Source organism: Mus musculus, chromosome 12 (genome assembly GCF_000001635.26).
Source record: "Mus musculus strain C57BL/6J chromosome 12, GRCm38.p6 C57BL/6J".
NCBI classification, from domain to species: domain Eukaryota; kingdom Metazoa; phylum Chordata; class Mammalia; order Rodentia; family Muridae; genus Mus; species Mus musculus.
This window is the reverse complement of record NC_000078.6, coordinates 25,000,006-25,016,634: the sequence shown is the minus strand read 5'-3', so window position 1 is coordinate 25,016,634 and position 16,629 is coordinate 25,000,006. Positions and strand designations below refer to the sequence as shown.

At 42.9% G+C, this 16,629-nt stretch overlaps 1 protein-coding gene across 18 annotated transcripts in view; it reads right to left on the bottom strand.

The window, feature by feature from the left end:
* Window positions 1-16,629, bottom strand: part of Kidins220 (kinase D-interacting substrate 220) — an 88,250-nt gene that overhangs the window by 46,518 nt on the left and 25,103 nt on the right. For all 18 annotated transcript variants that reach the window (XM_006515258.4, XM_006515259.3, XM_006515260.4 and 15 more), the window contains exons 12-21: window positions 14,885-15,062; window positions 13,482-13,646; window positions 12,512-12,691; window positions 11,417-11,582; window positions 8,425-8,576; window positions 7,943-8,232; window positions 6,423-6,563; window positions 5,497-5,740; window positions 5,047-5,135; window positions 3,194-3,338 (exon numbers count right to left, since the gene is read on the bottom strand). In XM_006515258.4, coding sequence (XP_006515321.1) covers window positions 3,194-3,338; window positions 5,047-5,135; window positions 5,497-5,740; window positions 6,423-6,563; window positions 7,943-8,232; window positions 8,425-8,576; window positions 11,417-11,582; window positions 12,512-12,691; window positions 13,482-13,646; window positions 14,885-15,062 — 1,750 coding nt within the window. The remainder of the gene's footprint in view (window positions 1-3,193; window positions 3,339-5,046; window positions 5,136-5,496; window positions 5,741-6,422; window positions 6,564-7,942; window positions 8,233-8,424; window positions 8,577-11,416; window positions 11,583-12,511; window positions 12,692-13,481; window positions 13,647-14,884; window positions 15,063-16,629) is intronic.

Sequence of the window (16,629 nt, the reverse complement as noted above, 5' to 3'; positions counted from 1 at the left end):
CTGAAGTAGAAGAGGACATCAGTAACCCTGGCACACTGAAGGCTGAAGTAGAAGAGGACAAGTCTTGAGGCCAACCTGAGCCACAGTAAGACTGTCTCAAAAAATAAACCAACAAACAAAATAAAACGCCATGGTAGTCCATGCTGACTGCTAAGGACAGCTCTGGGACCTTAATGGAACCCAAACATACTGGTCAGTCTCTGTGTTATGGCTCAATTTACTTCCCTTCTTACTTACTCACATAGATTGTGTTACGATGTATCTAAAACTTGTTGTCTACACGTGGAATACAATTAGCTTGTTCTTAGGGTGTTCAGAGGACTAACTGAGCATTCCTCAGGGCATGCTAGTTTGAGGACAACTGCACTGGCAAGCTTTCAGAATCAAGGCTTCCCTGCAGTGTTTTGAGGCCTTCACCTTGACAGGACTACAGAGAGGCTTGGTTCTTAAGTGAGAACAACAGCAGCTCTATCCTATTGCCACCAGGTCAGTCCATACCTGCACCCACATCTACTTGTCTGACAGGCTCTCATGGGGATCCTGCTGGCCCGCACGTGATACAGGTGACAACCCCTCATCCAGCTCTTCCCTGGCCTCAGGCCCTCCCTCTGCATCTCACCACTGACCTTCCGGGAAGATGGGTGTGCTCTTCTGGATGCATGACAGGATGACTCCTTCATCCCAGTGAGCGATGCTACAAGCATTTGCCAACTATGGGCTTACCGTGACTACTAACTGTGGTAAAACCCAGAACAGAACAGAACAGAACAGAACAGAACAGAACAGAACAGAACAGAACAGAACAGGTGATGCAGTCACAGCCTTCCTCAGAAGCGTTCACTCAGCAAAACAGATGATAAACCCAGCAACTGACAACCTATGAAATAACTAGGTGAACATTTAACTAAATGTGTCTTTTGGGGGAGCAACAAAAATGGAAGACTAAGCACTAAGATAAGCTTGACAATATCCTTCTTGTAGAGGCTGAGTTTTTAGTTTTTAAAACATAGGGGTCCATGTAGCCTGTTGGCTCTGACTTCCTGATTCTCCTGCCTCCACTTCCAGACTGCTAGGACTACAGATGTAAACCTTCACATCCAACTCACTAAGTTGCCCAGGCTGGCCATGAACTTGAGATCCTCCTGCCTCAGCCCTGTGAGTAGCTTACATTTTGAATCTGTGCCACCAGGCCTGGCTAGCATCAATTATTTAAAGGTATCAACTCAGGTCTCTTTGGAGTCCCTGAAGATGTCTCAACACTCTAAATTCCTTGCTGTGGATTCTGGAGCCCTAAGGCCTCGGATGAGCTGCAGCTCTCTGACACCACTTCACGCCGCTCTGCTCCTCTCACTCCACCCAGGCTGGCACTCTAGCTGTTCTTGGAATCCAGCTCCCAGCCTCTGCAGTTGCTGCTCCTTTTCCTCAGAATGCTTCTCTCAAAGAGCCATGTGAAGTGTGGTTCTAATTTCATTCAGGTCTCTTACTCATTCACAATCTATTCCAGATGCTGAAGTGGGTACTGCGGTTAAGCAGATCAGACAAAGACCCTTGCATGAGGGTCTCCCCTTCCAGAGAACAGACAGACAAAGACAGTATGTGTCAGAAGACAGCTGTTCTATGGAGTAGGAGGAAACATGGAAGGAGGCGGCAGAATCGTTTCGTTTGAGATGCAGGAAGGTCTCATGGAAAAGCTTATAGGTAGGGAAACACCTAAAGAATTGAGAAAACCCACTGCTCAGAATCATGACAGGCCATGTTAATGAAAACTGGTCAAGATACAAAGTTGAGCTCCAAGAACTGTAGTCACGGGCAGCCTAATATTAAAGAGCAAGAGGACACAATGTGTTAACTAGCAACAGTTAGGAGGGAAACCATTGCTACAGCTGCTTGTGGCATCCAGATAAGGATGGAGCCCTGGCCCTGCACGCTCCCTGTAGGAGCCATTGGGGAACCTCAAGTGCAGTCTCCTCGCTGAAGCCCTGAGAAGGGTCTTGGGAAATCTGGGAGGACTGGAGGAAGAACAGCATGGGAGAGGGCAGTGTGCTCTACCAAGGAGCTTTGCTGAGAACAGAAGCAGGGCCAAGGCAGGGGCAGAGCCAGGAGGGGCAGAGCCAGGAGAAGTTCCAGGGAAAGGGAGGTGCTTGAGTGGGAGGGGTGCTATCTTACTTCCTGTTAAATTTCTACCATGCCCAGACCAACTCTGGGCATAAGAAGGATGATAAGACATATTGTCAAGTGAGAATGTCGGTGTTAGCAATAATATCAGGAAACAGTTCCTCTGTCGAACCAGCATTGGAAGATTGAAGTCTCATTTAAAGAGATTTATAACTATAAAATGTTATCTTAGGTATGACCCCCACCTATAATACAGTTTACGTCAGGAGCCCTAAACTTAGTATAAAATGCAATTCCAATTGACAGAGTCAACACTAGGAAACACCAGAAGGTACCAAGCAATACCATGTAAGGAAAGACACACATTCTAGAAGTTAAAATGCAAGTGTGTCTATGACTGCTCTCATGCTAATTAGCCTTAACATACAGAAGAGCAGCGTCCACACAAAGAATTCAGTCATAGCAATAAGCTCCTTTTTGGGGAATGGGGCAGGCTTGGGAGGTTCGAGACAGGGTTTCTCTGTTTAGCTCTGGCTGACCTAGAGTTCACTCTGTAGACCAAGCTTGCCTTGAACCTGATCAAAGATATGCCTGTCTCTGCCTCCAGAGTGTTGAGATTAAAGATGTGGGCCACCACTGCCTAGCTAATAGTCTCCATTGTATTACAAATATTTTTATTCAAATTATCATAGAAAAACTGAAATAATATGGCAGTATATAAAAATCTGAATTTCAGCACAAATATTAATGTGCTCAGTTATATAAATTATATAAATTTAGCCTAAATATAAAGTAAAAGAACTTTAAAATGATGAACTTTTAAGATAAATTCCCAAGTGATATCAGATTGTCAAGTACTATTACAAAAAAGTTACTACTATCATCTACCACTACCAACACAGCTCACACTCAAAGTGCTCTGTTAACGTTAAAACTTATGGTGAGTCTGGGGGTGCAACTCAATAGCACAACATTCACAGAGCTTGCACAAGCCCTGAGTTCAATGCCTACTATCTCAAAACAATATAAACAAAATAAAACTTATTATCTGTCACAGAACTTGAAAAACAAAAGTCACCTGTCACCGAAACAATATTGAGTAACCGTCTCATGGTTTGTGGACTGATGTCACTGAACCAATCCTCAGTAACCAGCAGCTTTGTGAGATCAAAGGACATCTGCCTCGTGATGGTTCTCTGCATCTGCCTTCTGCGGTAAGTATCCTGAAACAACAGCACCAGTGAGAAACACCCATCCTTGAGAGTTAACATGCACGCTTATGGTAAGACCAACAAAACAGACTGCAGAGCCAACTCAGTGGGTAAGAAAAGCAGAATTCACAATATTAACCAAAGAGAAAGATTGCAGGCTAGTCAAGTACAGTCACTTCTGAGGCACTTTCCAGAGCAATGACTCAGTAGAGTTGGCAGGCAGGCATCCCATGTGTTAGAGAAAACGTAATGTCTCAGATAAGAAGTGCACAGAACTCTGTAAAGAAAATCACGGTCAAGCTCCATAAAGCCTCGTACTAGGAGCCATAAAACAATAAAGCAGGTAAGTTCCTTCATGGTTCTAGGGATTCAGCATCTCTATTTTTAGGGTGTTTTAAAGTGTAACACGATTTTATCCCAGGCACAGCCACTCTTAACTTCCCTGGCATTTCCTCAAAGAGTTGAAGGCACCCTGTAGAGTGGGCTGGAGTGGCTAAGGTATCCCACTCCTAAGAGAAGAACACTCCCCCGAGTCCTGACGCATGGGAAAGGTAGATGAAACCATAGGTCCCCAAGAACCTGGGCTGCCAAGAGAGAAATCCAACATGCAGCATCACACACCCCCCTGACCTTGGCGCTATCATTTGTCACTCATATTATCTCTGAATTCATATCCTGCAAAGCATGTGGGCACAAAGCCAAAGACACAAGGTTTAAAAAGTAATGCCCCCCCCCCAAAAAAAAAGCTGGGCGTGGTGGTGCACACCTTTAATCCCAGCACTCAGGAGGTGGATTTCTGAGTTTGAGGCCAGCCTGATCTACAAAGTGAGTTCCAGGACAGCCAGGGCTATACAGAGAAACCCTGTCCCGAAAAACCAAAACCAAAACCAAAACCAAAACAAAACCAAAGTAATGTCCAGATGGTAGCAAACAAGAAAACAGGCAATGCCAGTATGAGCCCACGTCAGCCATCCGTAAGTGACATTATCAGCAAAGCTCCCCTGCCTGTGGACACCTTCCCACTTTACAAGCCTAAATAAATACACCTGGTTTTGCTCTACAAATAAGATGGGTGGACAGAGAGACTGAAGCACTGAACCAGAAACCCAGGGAGACTGGGAAGGGCCCTGAATCACACCTGGGCGTGGAGACTACAATCCAGACCTTGTAAACATTGGGCAAAGAGAAAGAACCTAAAGAGATTAAAAAAAAAAAAAAAAAGTAGGGCCGGCACCTGCTCAGGAACGAACGTGAGGCCACGATCATTTGCTGGCTAGGAAATCTTACTACTTAGGTGCAGAGTCAGCAGTGATCTGGGAAGAGGCTGCGGGGTGGGGGCCTCCTCCCTGATGAAGGTCTTTACCCTCCAGGCAGCTCTGAGGCAGCTGACGCTGAAAGGGAGCTCCGCACCGACCTCAAGAGCTTAGCTTCGTGTTTGCCTTTACAGGAGAACACTAGGCGTTGATTACAGAGAACACTAGGCGTTTACAGAGTACACTAGGCGTTGTTTACAGAGAACACTAGGCATTGTTTACAGAAGAACACTAGGTGCCACAAACTTAATTTTATTTGAATGACTGCTAAAAAAATAAAAATCAGAGTCAGGATATAGCTAAGTGGCAGAATACTTGCCTAGCATGCGGAAGGCTTTGAAAGGCTCAACCCCAACACTCTAAGGAAAATTCAATCACACCATTAAACGGCAGGAATGGCACCTTACCCTTCTGTTGAGGGCCGTTTTGCTACCAAGCTTTGTCATCTCCCCAAGGCTGTTCTGTGAAACTCTTCTGTCAGCATCCTCCTGCACTCCTGGAAGAAAGCATTGGGACAGCACTGTGGTGGTTAAAATGAGTTTCTCCCAGAGCCTCCTGTGTCTGAACACTGGGCCCCACTTGAGGCTGCTGCTTGGGAGGCTTAGGGGATGAGGCTTGCTGCAGGAAGTGTGTCCCTGGAGATGCCTTTTGAGAGTTTGAAGATGTATGCCTTTGTGTTTGCTCTCCGTTTCCTACTTGCAGTGTAAGATGGGAACTCTCAGCTTGCTACTCCAGCCCCACTGCCACGCTTCCCGCCATAACGGTGCTGAATTCTTATCCCTTTGGAGCATAGCTAAATAAACCCCTCCTTCTACAAGCTGCCTTCAAGCTTGAGCACTCTAGGGCTTGATACTTACCTGTTGCTTCTGAGCACGAAATGTCCCCATTTGTTGCTGAAGTTACAAGAAATTTTCTTGCATTGCTAAGCCCACGACTATTAAGGAAAACTGGTAAATGAACTATATTGCGCATATAGTCATGTCCATTTATATTTGAATCACGAAGCACACTATTCAGGTTCTGGTTGATGGCCTTTATAATAATATGTGGATCACTTGCAAAAATGGCAATAAAAGGGCCCTTTGAAAACAGAACTCGGACCTGTGGTAAAAGAAAGGTATGGACGTGATGCGAATTTTTAAATTATACAAGAAATATCTTTTTTAAAATATGTACTATCCTTTGGTGCTATATTTTTAATATCATTCATTTTTTCATCAAAATTTATTCTCTATATATACAACTTTTATAGATGGCTCAATCTTAGATTGCTATCATCTACCCACAGTGACACAACTAACAAAGGGAACTGCTAATGTGGGTTCCTCCCCAGACACCTGCAGCTTACACAGAAGTAAGATCAACACATGGCAATTTCCGGTGAGCACATGTGAGTTCTGCATACTCAGTTAACCACTGTTGTTTATAACAAACCTCAGATCACAGCACTACAAATTCTCCTGGTCCCCTCTGTCCTCTCAGAGGACAAACATGACTGCTGCATACTGAGCCACACTTGTCACTCAGAGATGCTCTCTGTGAGGTTTTGCTGTGTTTTCTTCCTAAAGTGCCATCAGGCTGAAATGACTTAATCGTTCTTGATCAAACATTAACTTTTGCTATAATTCTGAATTTTAAAACATAGTTCTTGTGAGCGAGAGATTCACTAGAGAAAGCAGAGTTTCTTAAATAAGCAGCACAGTTTTCATCCCACTGAGATAGTTTGTGAAGTCATGCATCCCACGTGGCCACAGTGACAAGTGTGGAGACAGCGGAAACGTACAGTGTCCAGCATCTGCAGCACTTTATCTTGCTCACAGGCGTCCAGGCCGTCAATGATAACCACCAGCCTCGTCTGATTCTGCGTGAAGCTGTCGATGGTCTTGGCCATCCTGGCCATCAGCTCCACCTCACACTTCAGGACCTGCACAAGGCACAGAAGACACCAGAAGATAAGGCACATCCCTTTAGAAGCACAAGAGAAATCCATCCAATGGAGGAAAAGAAATCCCTTCAGGGTTTCAGGCATTTAAACCTGTTGTAGGGGTTTCAGTTATGACTGATAGCACTTGATTCTCAGGATGTCATCAAGGGATGCTATGATAGGAATTTACAGACTACAGAAGAGGTTGAGAGACTTACTTGTCAAAACTAAAGACTATGAATGACAAAAACCTTGGACTTGAATTCCACCCAAAACACCTACTGGTGGCTGCACTACTCTTGGCTCCTTGATGGCATCTAGTTTTTAACAAAGTTAAATATATTCAAGCTATAAGGCTTAGTAGTTACAATTCTTGGTATTTACTCCAAACTTAAAACTTACTTACTAAAAACTTACATCTACACAAAAACCTGAGCACAGATACTTATAGCAATTTTATTTATAACTACTAATATTTAAATCAACAAGATATATTTCTGTGGGAAACTGAATAAACGTACACTCTTCTTCCAGGCAACAATATTATTCAGGCCTAAAAAGCAATGCAATTGTAAGCTACAAAAGGGATGAAAGAAACCAATATGACAGGGCTACATGCTACATGGTTGCAACTACATGACATCATGGGAAAGACACAGATACTGAGATAGTGAACTCATCAGGGTCTGACTGGAGCTGGGAGAGACAGAGGCTGAACAGAGGAGGCAGGCACTTTCATGGCAGTAAACATACTGTAATCTTGGGTATGTTATCAAGCATTTGTGCAAACCCAAAGAACACACAGCACTAAGACTGAACCTAATGTAAACTGTGGACACTGAGTCTATGACGAACCAATGCAAGTCCATCAACTGAACAAATATAGCACTCCTTTGACAGGTATTGATAACAGAGGCTGTGCACAAGATACATGGGGTAGCTGGAGAGATGGCTCAGTAGTTAAGAGCACTGACTGCTCTTCCAGAGGTCCTGAGTTTGGACCCCAGCAATCACATGGTAGCTTACAACCATCTGTAATGAGATCTGATGCCCTCTTCTTGTGTGTCTGAAGACAGCTCCAGTGTACTTACATATAATAAATGAATTTATTTTAAAAACTAAAAAAAAAAAAAAAAAGATACATGGGGTATATATGGAGTTTGCTATAAGCCTAACAAACTAATTAAACTAAATTAAATGCAATAGACTTGGAGTCTTAGGGTACTTGCCTGGTATGCACAAGTCCCTACTACTGAGCAAATAAAAACAGAACAACAACAAAACCCTTGAACGTAACTTTTAACATTTCGAGAGCATGCTCAAGTCAGCATGGGGACAGCAGCATATTCCCACTAGTTTATCTAGTGACAAGTTCTTACTTTCATGAATCCTTCACTTTTCAGCTTATGTAATTTGGAGGCAGCACTATGGAGGCGTTTTCTCTGAGAATTCAGGAGAGAGTCCAGCACTTGCCACCATGTTCGACAGTTCAGCACAAAGGCCAACCCCACGATAGATGCAATGGATATGAGGATAGCATTCACTGTCAGATGTTTTGGGTCAACTCGGAATATAGCCAAAAGAGTAATTCCAGCAATAATGCAGCCAACAATAAAAAGAAAGATTATAAAAGACGGGAGACAGCATGTTTTTTTCCATTTCTTTTTACCTGTAATAGAATAAATCGTATTAACAATTATCGTATCACGTACTCAGAATACTGAAATCTTTTTGGTCAAGAGCATATGATGACTCTAAGGTTCAATTCATGGTCTCATGAAAATAAATGAACATTTATTCCCTCCCCCACACCTAGAAACACTTCAAGAAGGAAGGAAGAGGGGGAGGGAAGTAATCCTACCCTGAGAATCTTCAGTCTTAAATACTCGAAACAGCCGGGTAGCCAGAAAGCCGAATTCTCTCTCACAAGCATCTGAGAGGGTCGCGATCATTTCAGCCAAGGAAGTCTCTCCCCCAACACTGGAGAGTCTATTGTAATCTGTAAACAGAAACCTTGGGGGAAGACCAAGCCGATGTTACTCAGCTACTGAATGCAGCGTTTCTAGCATACACATGCCATCTCTATCAGTTATTCTACATTTCCTTTTTTCTAAAGACAGTGCCTGTTTCTTCTTTTAAAAAGTATTTTAATTTTAAGTCTATGCACCACATGTATCCTTGGTACCCACAGAAGACAGAAGACGTCTAATCCCTTAGAAGTGGATGTACAGATGGCTGTGAACCACCATGTGGGTGCTGGGAATCCCACCCAGATTCCCCCATAAGAGAAGTCTGTGCTCTTAACCACCGAGCCATCTCTCCAGCCCCCATTTATTCTATATTTTTTGATGTTCTTTTCAAAAACTTGCTTTTAAAGTTCTAAGGGAGGGGAGCAGATGTGTGATTAATTATCTTCTTGGCTAAGCATGTTAGACTTTCTCTTAGCAAAGACACGAGCGTGTTCAATGTGTGTGACTGGCCAACGGGAAAGGGCAGAGTGATGGCAGAGCCCGGCCTGGGTGAGAACAGAGGCAAAAGAGAAAGAGCTCTAATAACAGCTGAGGCAGTCAGGCAGGAGAGTCTTCACCACAGACAGTAACTCCAAACCCAGAAATATCACTTAGAAGCAAGGTTTCTGCTGGAGGGACGGCTCAATGGTTACACCAGCTGCTCTTCCAGAGGACCAAGGTTTAGTTCCCAGCACCTACATGGCAGTTCATAGCTGTCTGCAACTCCAAGTCCAGAGATCTGACCTCCTCCTCTGAACTCCATATACACTGCATACACTGTGCACAGCCATACATGAGGCAAAACACACACACACACACACACACACACACACACACACTAAAAGAAATCCTAAAAATAATAAATAAACTTTTTTAATGTTTTATTTTATTTATAGCTTTAACATAGACCAGGTTTTTAGAAATAATTGTAAAATATTATTTTCAGAGTTATTCTTCAAAAAATTGATTTTCTGACATCTTCAGGCTCAGAATTACTTATTTCTGCATTAATTTATTCTTTTTCTTCCATACCTAAACTAAATTCTCACTTTAGCCCAGGAGATAAAACATGTTTCAGATTACAGTCTGGAATGGCACTAGACTAGAGATTGTGGTCCTGACTGATACCATGTTGGTTGTTCTGTTTCAAAACGCCCATCTTGTTCATTTAAACCTTCAATTTTCTGTAAAAATTCCCTCCATTGTATTATCCTATATTGTATGCTTTATTTTAAAAAAATATTTACTTCATAGTGTGTGTGTGTGTGTGTGCACACACTGTATGGATCCCCGTGGAGGCCAGACAAGGGTTTCAGATGCCCTGATGGTAGAGTTACAAGTGGTCGTGAGTCACCCATTGTAGGTGCTAAAAGCAAACCAGTCCTCTACAAAAGCAGCAAGCTCTTCTAACCACTGAGCCACATCTCCAACCTCAAACACGTTCCTCTAAAACTTCTCAGCTTTACATTTTTAATGTTTAAATTTATATGCTGAGTATAATGGTTCCTCAGTATTCATAGGTAGCTGGTTCTAGGATCAGCCCAAGTCTCTCATAGAAAATAAAAAGTGCACATATTGCAATCTCCTTTAAACCATCTCTGGATTCTGTATGATATTAATACAATGAACACACTACATTCAGTAAACAGTAAACAAAGGTTGCACTGTATTGTTTAGTGCAGGGTATCAGGTACAATTTTTTTTATATTTATAATTTATAGTTGGTTGCATCTGGAGATATAGAACCCAGGAGTAAGAAACAGCCAGCTACATTTGTAATTTTTTCCTAAGTTTTTAAAGGGTTGTTTTGTTTTTTAAAAAAGATTTATTTATTATTTATTTTATGTATACGAGTGTTCTATCTACATGTACATGTCAGGAGAGGGCATCGGATCCCATTACAGATGGTTGTGAGCCACCATGCGGTTGCCAGGAATTGAACTCAGGACCTCTAGAAGAGCAGCCAGTGGTCTTAACCACTGAGCCATCTCTCCAGCTTGTATTTGTAATTTTTTAACCTTTATTTTTCTCACCTATATTCCTAGCACAGCTTTGATGGTTAGAATGACTTATGTTCATGCATATTTTATCTTATTATAATTTAAAACGTCATAATCCTTTAACAGATTTTTAATTCTTCTTCCCAACCCCTATGGAAGCTTTTTGCTCTAAATTTTCTATCTAAAAAACAAACAACCAAACAAACAAAACCCTTTCTTCTATCTAGAATCTTACACCTTTCTTTATTCCTTTATTACACCTCTTTCTCGTGACTTCCTGTTTGAGATACTCAATCACTCTAGACACACGTGTCTACTTGCAGAGCTGAGGAGAGAGCAGCTCGGCGTGAGCAGAGTTTCCAGGGGTTACTGTTCCTTCAAGGAGAAGCGAGGCCTTCACTCCAGACCTCTGTCTGCCAGGGCTCTACCCTGGAGGCCAATACTCCTTCCAAAGTATCAGAAAGGATGGTAATGGAGGCGAGGTGTGGCCCTATCACAGAGAGTGACTCAGTGAGCCCTGGTTTAAACCCTGGCACTGCTCCCAGAAAAGCCCTCAGTACGTAACAGGTACAAGGATGAGGGAGAGGGTTCTGCACAAATAAAATACCATGAAAATGAGCAGATTTCATGCTGTGGAAAGCCGACCTCATGCATAGGAGGAGGATATACTGTGAAGTGTTTCTCAGAGGTATTGGGACATACTTTTGTTTTGTTTCATTTGTTTTGTTTTGTTCAACTAAGAGACTAAGGTAGCAATATTTTTTGGAATATGATGACCTGTAAAATTCTTTACACTCTTTTGTTACCCTTATTAAAGATTCCTTCTGTCAAAGGAGCACCTCACCTCACAGGCAAAGCCTTTGTCGTTTGCTCTGGTAGTTCGGGTGGGTTCACAAACATCAGCTTGAAGAGGAGCTCCAGGTACCCAATGTGCCTTGCCAGTCTGGTGCTGAGAGCCCAGGCCCAGTTCCAACTCTCTCCTTCCTGCCGTCCACCGAAGTAAATGACGACTGGAATTTACAGTTTCAATTAGTTAGGCAGCTTGTTTTCTCTATAGTCACGTAGCAAGTAAAGGAGAGCTGAGCCTATCTATATAACTGTTTATTGACCATACTAATTCTTAAATACTCCTTGAAGAATCCCTCGAGTGGCCTTCTCAACACACAGAAGGCGTGTGAAACCAGAAACTAAAAACTGGCATTGGAGTCATAAGAAAAAGCAAAGCCTCACGAGTCTAGTTGGTAGTTCAGATGCAAAGGAGCTGGGTTTTGTCATGTTTGCAACTGCTAAAGTTACTACTTCCTTCAGTAATAAATCTATTTCCTTTCTTCCAGCTGAAGACAAGCCTGAAACAGATTGTTTTACCTTCTTAGCTTGCTTTTGAAAAGCTAAAAAATCATAGTAATGGTCAAAATGTCCAAGAGCTGGCCAGCAACAGCCAGGGAGCCTTCCTTCAGCAAGGTCCACTGAAGTGCAGTGATGGTATTGAGGGTCATCAGCATGTAACAGATGCTGTGCAAGTTAGGTATGAGCAGGTAAATGGACTGGTGCTTAAAGTCACTCCAGCCAGGGATGTACACGGTTACTCTATACCAACCAAGTAGCAAAAAGATCAATTTTTTTCAGCCAATTATAAAAATAGAGTAAGTTTTTAAGAGACAGATGTTTTAAGTAACACTCAATGTTTTTCTCCATTTTTAAAAGATTTAAAAAGGAGGCTGGAGAGATGACTCAGCAGGTAAGAGCACTGACTGCTCTCCCAAAGGTCCTGAGTTCAAATCCCAGCAACCACATGGTGGCTCACAACCATCCATAATGAGATCTGACTCCCTCTTCTAGAGTGACTGAAGACAGCTACAGTGTACTTACATATAATAAATAAATAAACCTTAAAAAATAAGTAAATAAAAATAAAAGATTTTTAAAAACAAAGACTTACTGAAGAATATGTATAAGAGAGCTAGGAAACTCAATGAAACCGCTATGGCGAGGTTTGTATCAACTGTGAAAGCAAACACCAGGCCGAGCCCCCCACACAGCAGCAGGATGAGGAACACGATGAGCCACGAGAACTGGAAAAGGGGCTCAATCTGCTGCCCTGCAAACGTCTTCATTTCATCTGAAAGGAAGATCAATGTCCAGTTTTATTTGTCGTGCTTAGATATAACTTTTAACTCACTCTTTAACTTTCCTGTTTTAACATAAACTTGTGCTGGGCACTTAACAAGTGCCTTTGATAATCCTGCTGCTGCTTCATCATTGAAACTAGCGTTTTCTTTTAATCAGTTTGAGCGTCCTGCCCCACACTGCACACCTACCCCTGTCCTTCCCCACAGTCCCACTTCATACTGAAATGCATAAAACTCTTTCTCCATTATTCTCATCTGCTGAGGTTTTACTGATCTTGGCTTGTATGAAATATTGTTCCCATAAGCAAAGGCAGGAATCATACTCTCTCCAAACATCAGTACTGCTCTTAGATCCCCTCACCCCACTGAGGTTCACAAAGGTGCATCAACCTAGCAAGAACCACGCGGCCATTGTTTCTACAAAGCTTGAGGCCATTTTTATTTGCTCTACTGAAGCCTGACCTTGAAGAGCAAGCATGGCTTCTAGCAGAAAAGGCCTGGTTTATTAACAATGCACTTAGTTCTGACTGCAGTACAGAGCTCACTGGAAGATCTGCACATTGGCGAGTGTGGGGAGAACCTATGAGCTGCACTACCAAGGGCTGTACTAGCTGCTGGCCCACAACTGGACCTGATTTAGAACGAAAACTCGTGAAGGACCGGCTAGAAGGAGAGAAATGCCAACCACCACAGCAGATGGAGTGACAAGACAGCTACTCACAGAGCTTTACTGCACAAGCTGCTGTGCAGCATGTCTAGACTTCCCAAACATGCCTTTACCTTCTAGTTTCTTGAGTAAGAAGGACTTCCCACTTCCCCACTGTGCATACAAGCCCACACAGATGGGTGGCTGCATGGTGGGCTCACTGAGAATATCTGCCAGGGCGCTGCTATACAAATCGTAACCAAGCATGTCACCGTCTGTTTCCGTAGGAGACAAGTGTCCTGTAATAAGAAGCATACCACATCCTTATATTAAACTTTGGTATCACTGTATCCTGGGACAGGGAATGGAGGGTGGGAAACCTTATCTTGAGCATTTAAACCTGCATAAAAACATCTTCAGAGATTCTTACACAAATACTATATTTTGAGGTCATGATATATTTGAGGTCATCTATTATAATATATTTGTTAGTTAATGATAAGATACATCATCTTGAAGTACAGCAAAGAAAAAACGTGCTGACAAATGATGCTTTCTTCTCTATCACTCATCACATAGTCCACGGCTGGGCATGCAGGCAGCAGTAGAGTACTTGCTGCCATGCATGAGCCTTGAGTGCAATTCTTAGAACCATGGATGGGAAAGAAGTTCAAGACCATTTCAGTTCTAGAAATATTTAAGTACATACACTATGAAGTGTTACTAAAGAATACAATAGATAATCAAAGACAAAATGATTCTTTGCAGAAAGATTTAATGACTCAGGTACCAATTCCTACTAAATGAAGACAATTTTTTTAAAAAAAGCCATGAAAATATTTTTTTTTAGATGAAATCTAAGGAGAAGTAAGAGGAGCTGGAGATGGCTCAATGGTTAATAGGGCTTCCTGCTCTTCCAGATGACACAAGTTGGTTCCTGCATCTATACTAAGCAGTCCAGAATGGCCTATAACTCTAGTTCCAGGGATTCAACATTCTTTTATCCTTTCCAGGTACATACATACATACATACACACACAGAGAAATATACACATAAATAATTAATAAAAAATTTAAAACATCAGGCTCAGGGCAAGAGCCTTTACCCCTTTATATCACTAAAATCTCATGATTTTTAAAAGTCTTTTTGTTGGTAGGGGGACTGGACATATATTCATGTAGACAAAACACTCACACATAATAAAATAAAATGAATAAGCATAATAAAAACTGTTAAAATACTTTTTGGGCCAGGTGTGTTGAACCATTTATTTTCCTTATGTTTTTATTAGAAATTCATTATTTAAAAACTCAAGTTTGAGTTGCTCGGTGATGAAGTTTTTGCCTAGTATTGGTAGGGCCCTGGGTTCGACCTCCAGCAAAACACACATGGCACATGCACATAAAAAATGCACATACACACACATATATAAACACACAGGCACACACGTATACATGAAAGCACTCATACAGACACACATACACACACAGAATTGTGCCTGTGCAGGCTGAGTCAGGGACAAACCCCATTACTTACTGGCTCCAAATATTTGAGTTAAAATGCTTTTCTGGTGGCTGCAGTCAATGTTGTAGGGAGTCTCGCCTGCTTTGTTGGGCCTGTAAAGTAACCGTCCATCTTTGGGGTTCCGTAAAAGAAGTTCTGCCAGTCTCCGGCTCCTCCCTCGGATGGCAACGTGCAGGGGAGTGTCACCTTTCTGCAAAATGGCAGCACAGGCTGAACTTGCGTGTTCTCAAAAGCAGCTCTGAGCAATACTTTTTATGCCTCTACAAAGCAGACAATCTGGAGGTTCACGTTGCTTGTAAATTTGGATCTCTGTATTCTTCACAGTTCCTTTCCCTAGACCTGTACAAGTGTTTCACAGAAATATCTCCTTCCCACCCCGTCTCTGGCTTCTAGAATCAGTTTCTCTCCCTGCAGCTCACTTAAAGAACGACAGCCTTTGTCACGTGTGCCTCCCAGGCCAGGACCTCCTCCTAGGCATCCTTCTGTGCACCAGATCACTGACCAAGGACACCAGCAGCTTGCCTCAACTAGCCATATTCTACCAGCCTTCATGCCAGTACTCAGCCATCCCGTCAAGCCCAGCAGGCCCTAGAGCCTTTGTCAAGCGCCTGCTGTTAAGGATCCGTGATATCACACCTCTCCTCTGAGCACTACAGGAGCTCCTAGGCTCTTCATCGTCCACTCCCTGCACTATCTGCCTCTTCCCTGAGACTCTTCAGTCACGTGAGTATTCACATCCCACACTAAGGAAACTCATAGTTGGTTTTTTCTCTCCTACGAACTTAATTTTAATATATGCATATGAGTAGTCTTTTATAATATAGGTATACCATGTTTTAAAATTAAATCACGTCTCTCACGAGGCTGGGTATAAAACAATCCCATGGACTGTCGCTGCCTTCATCTTCCTGCTGCAGCACATATTCGAAATGGACTTCCTGCTGTGGAGGAAGAGGCTTGAGGACTCTTCCATGTGTCTACCTATCTTCTTGCTCTTGAACTCTCATTATAGGCTACAGAACCTTTACTATAAAGTTTTTGTTGGTTTTTTTTCCATTTAATTCTCTCTTAATTTTTAAAAAGATATAGCCAACCCTCTTCTGGTTCTATGTACAGTCCAGTCGTGATCCCCCTCCCGGTCTGCCCTCTGACCGTTCCTCATCCCATTCTTCCCCCCAAGCCCACCCCAGCTCCAAGATGTCCCACTCCCCTACCCCCAGCCCACCAAGCCTCCCAAGTCCTTGGAGCCTCCAATCTCTCGAGGGTTGGGGCATCTTCTCTCACTGAGGCCAGAGCAGTCCTCTGCTGTACATGTGTCAGGGCTCATATCTGCTAGTGTGTGCTGCCTGGTTGGCGTCTCAGTGTCTCAGAGATCTCAGGGGTCCAAGTGAGCTGAGACTGCTGCTCTTACTATGGGGTCACCCTCCTCCTCAGCTTCTTCCAGTCTTTCCCTAATTCAACAACGGGGCTCCTGCTTATGTCCATTGGCTGTGTGTAAGTGTCTGTACCTGACTCTTCCAGCTGCTTGGGAAACTCACAGTGAGGGACCTCCCCAGTCTTCCGAGTACTCTATCTGCCATTTCACCAACATTCCCTTGAAGACAGCCCATGATGTAAAACATAGAAATTCAATCCCCAGCTCTCATCTACACTGATTGCTCTGAGACACAAATGGAAGAGGCCTGCATGCCTCTTTCCCATGGCTCCTAGGAAGGCTCTTATCTAAACTGGTCTTCTGCTTCTGTATATTCCTTCTC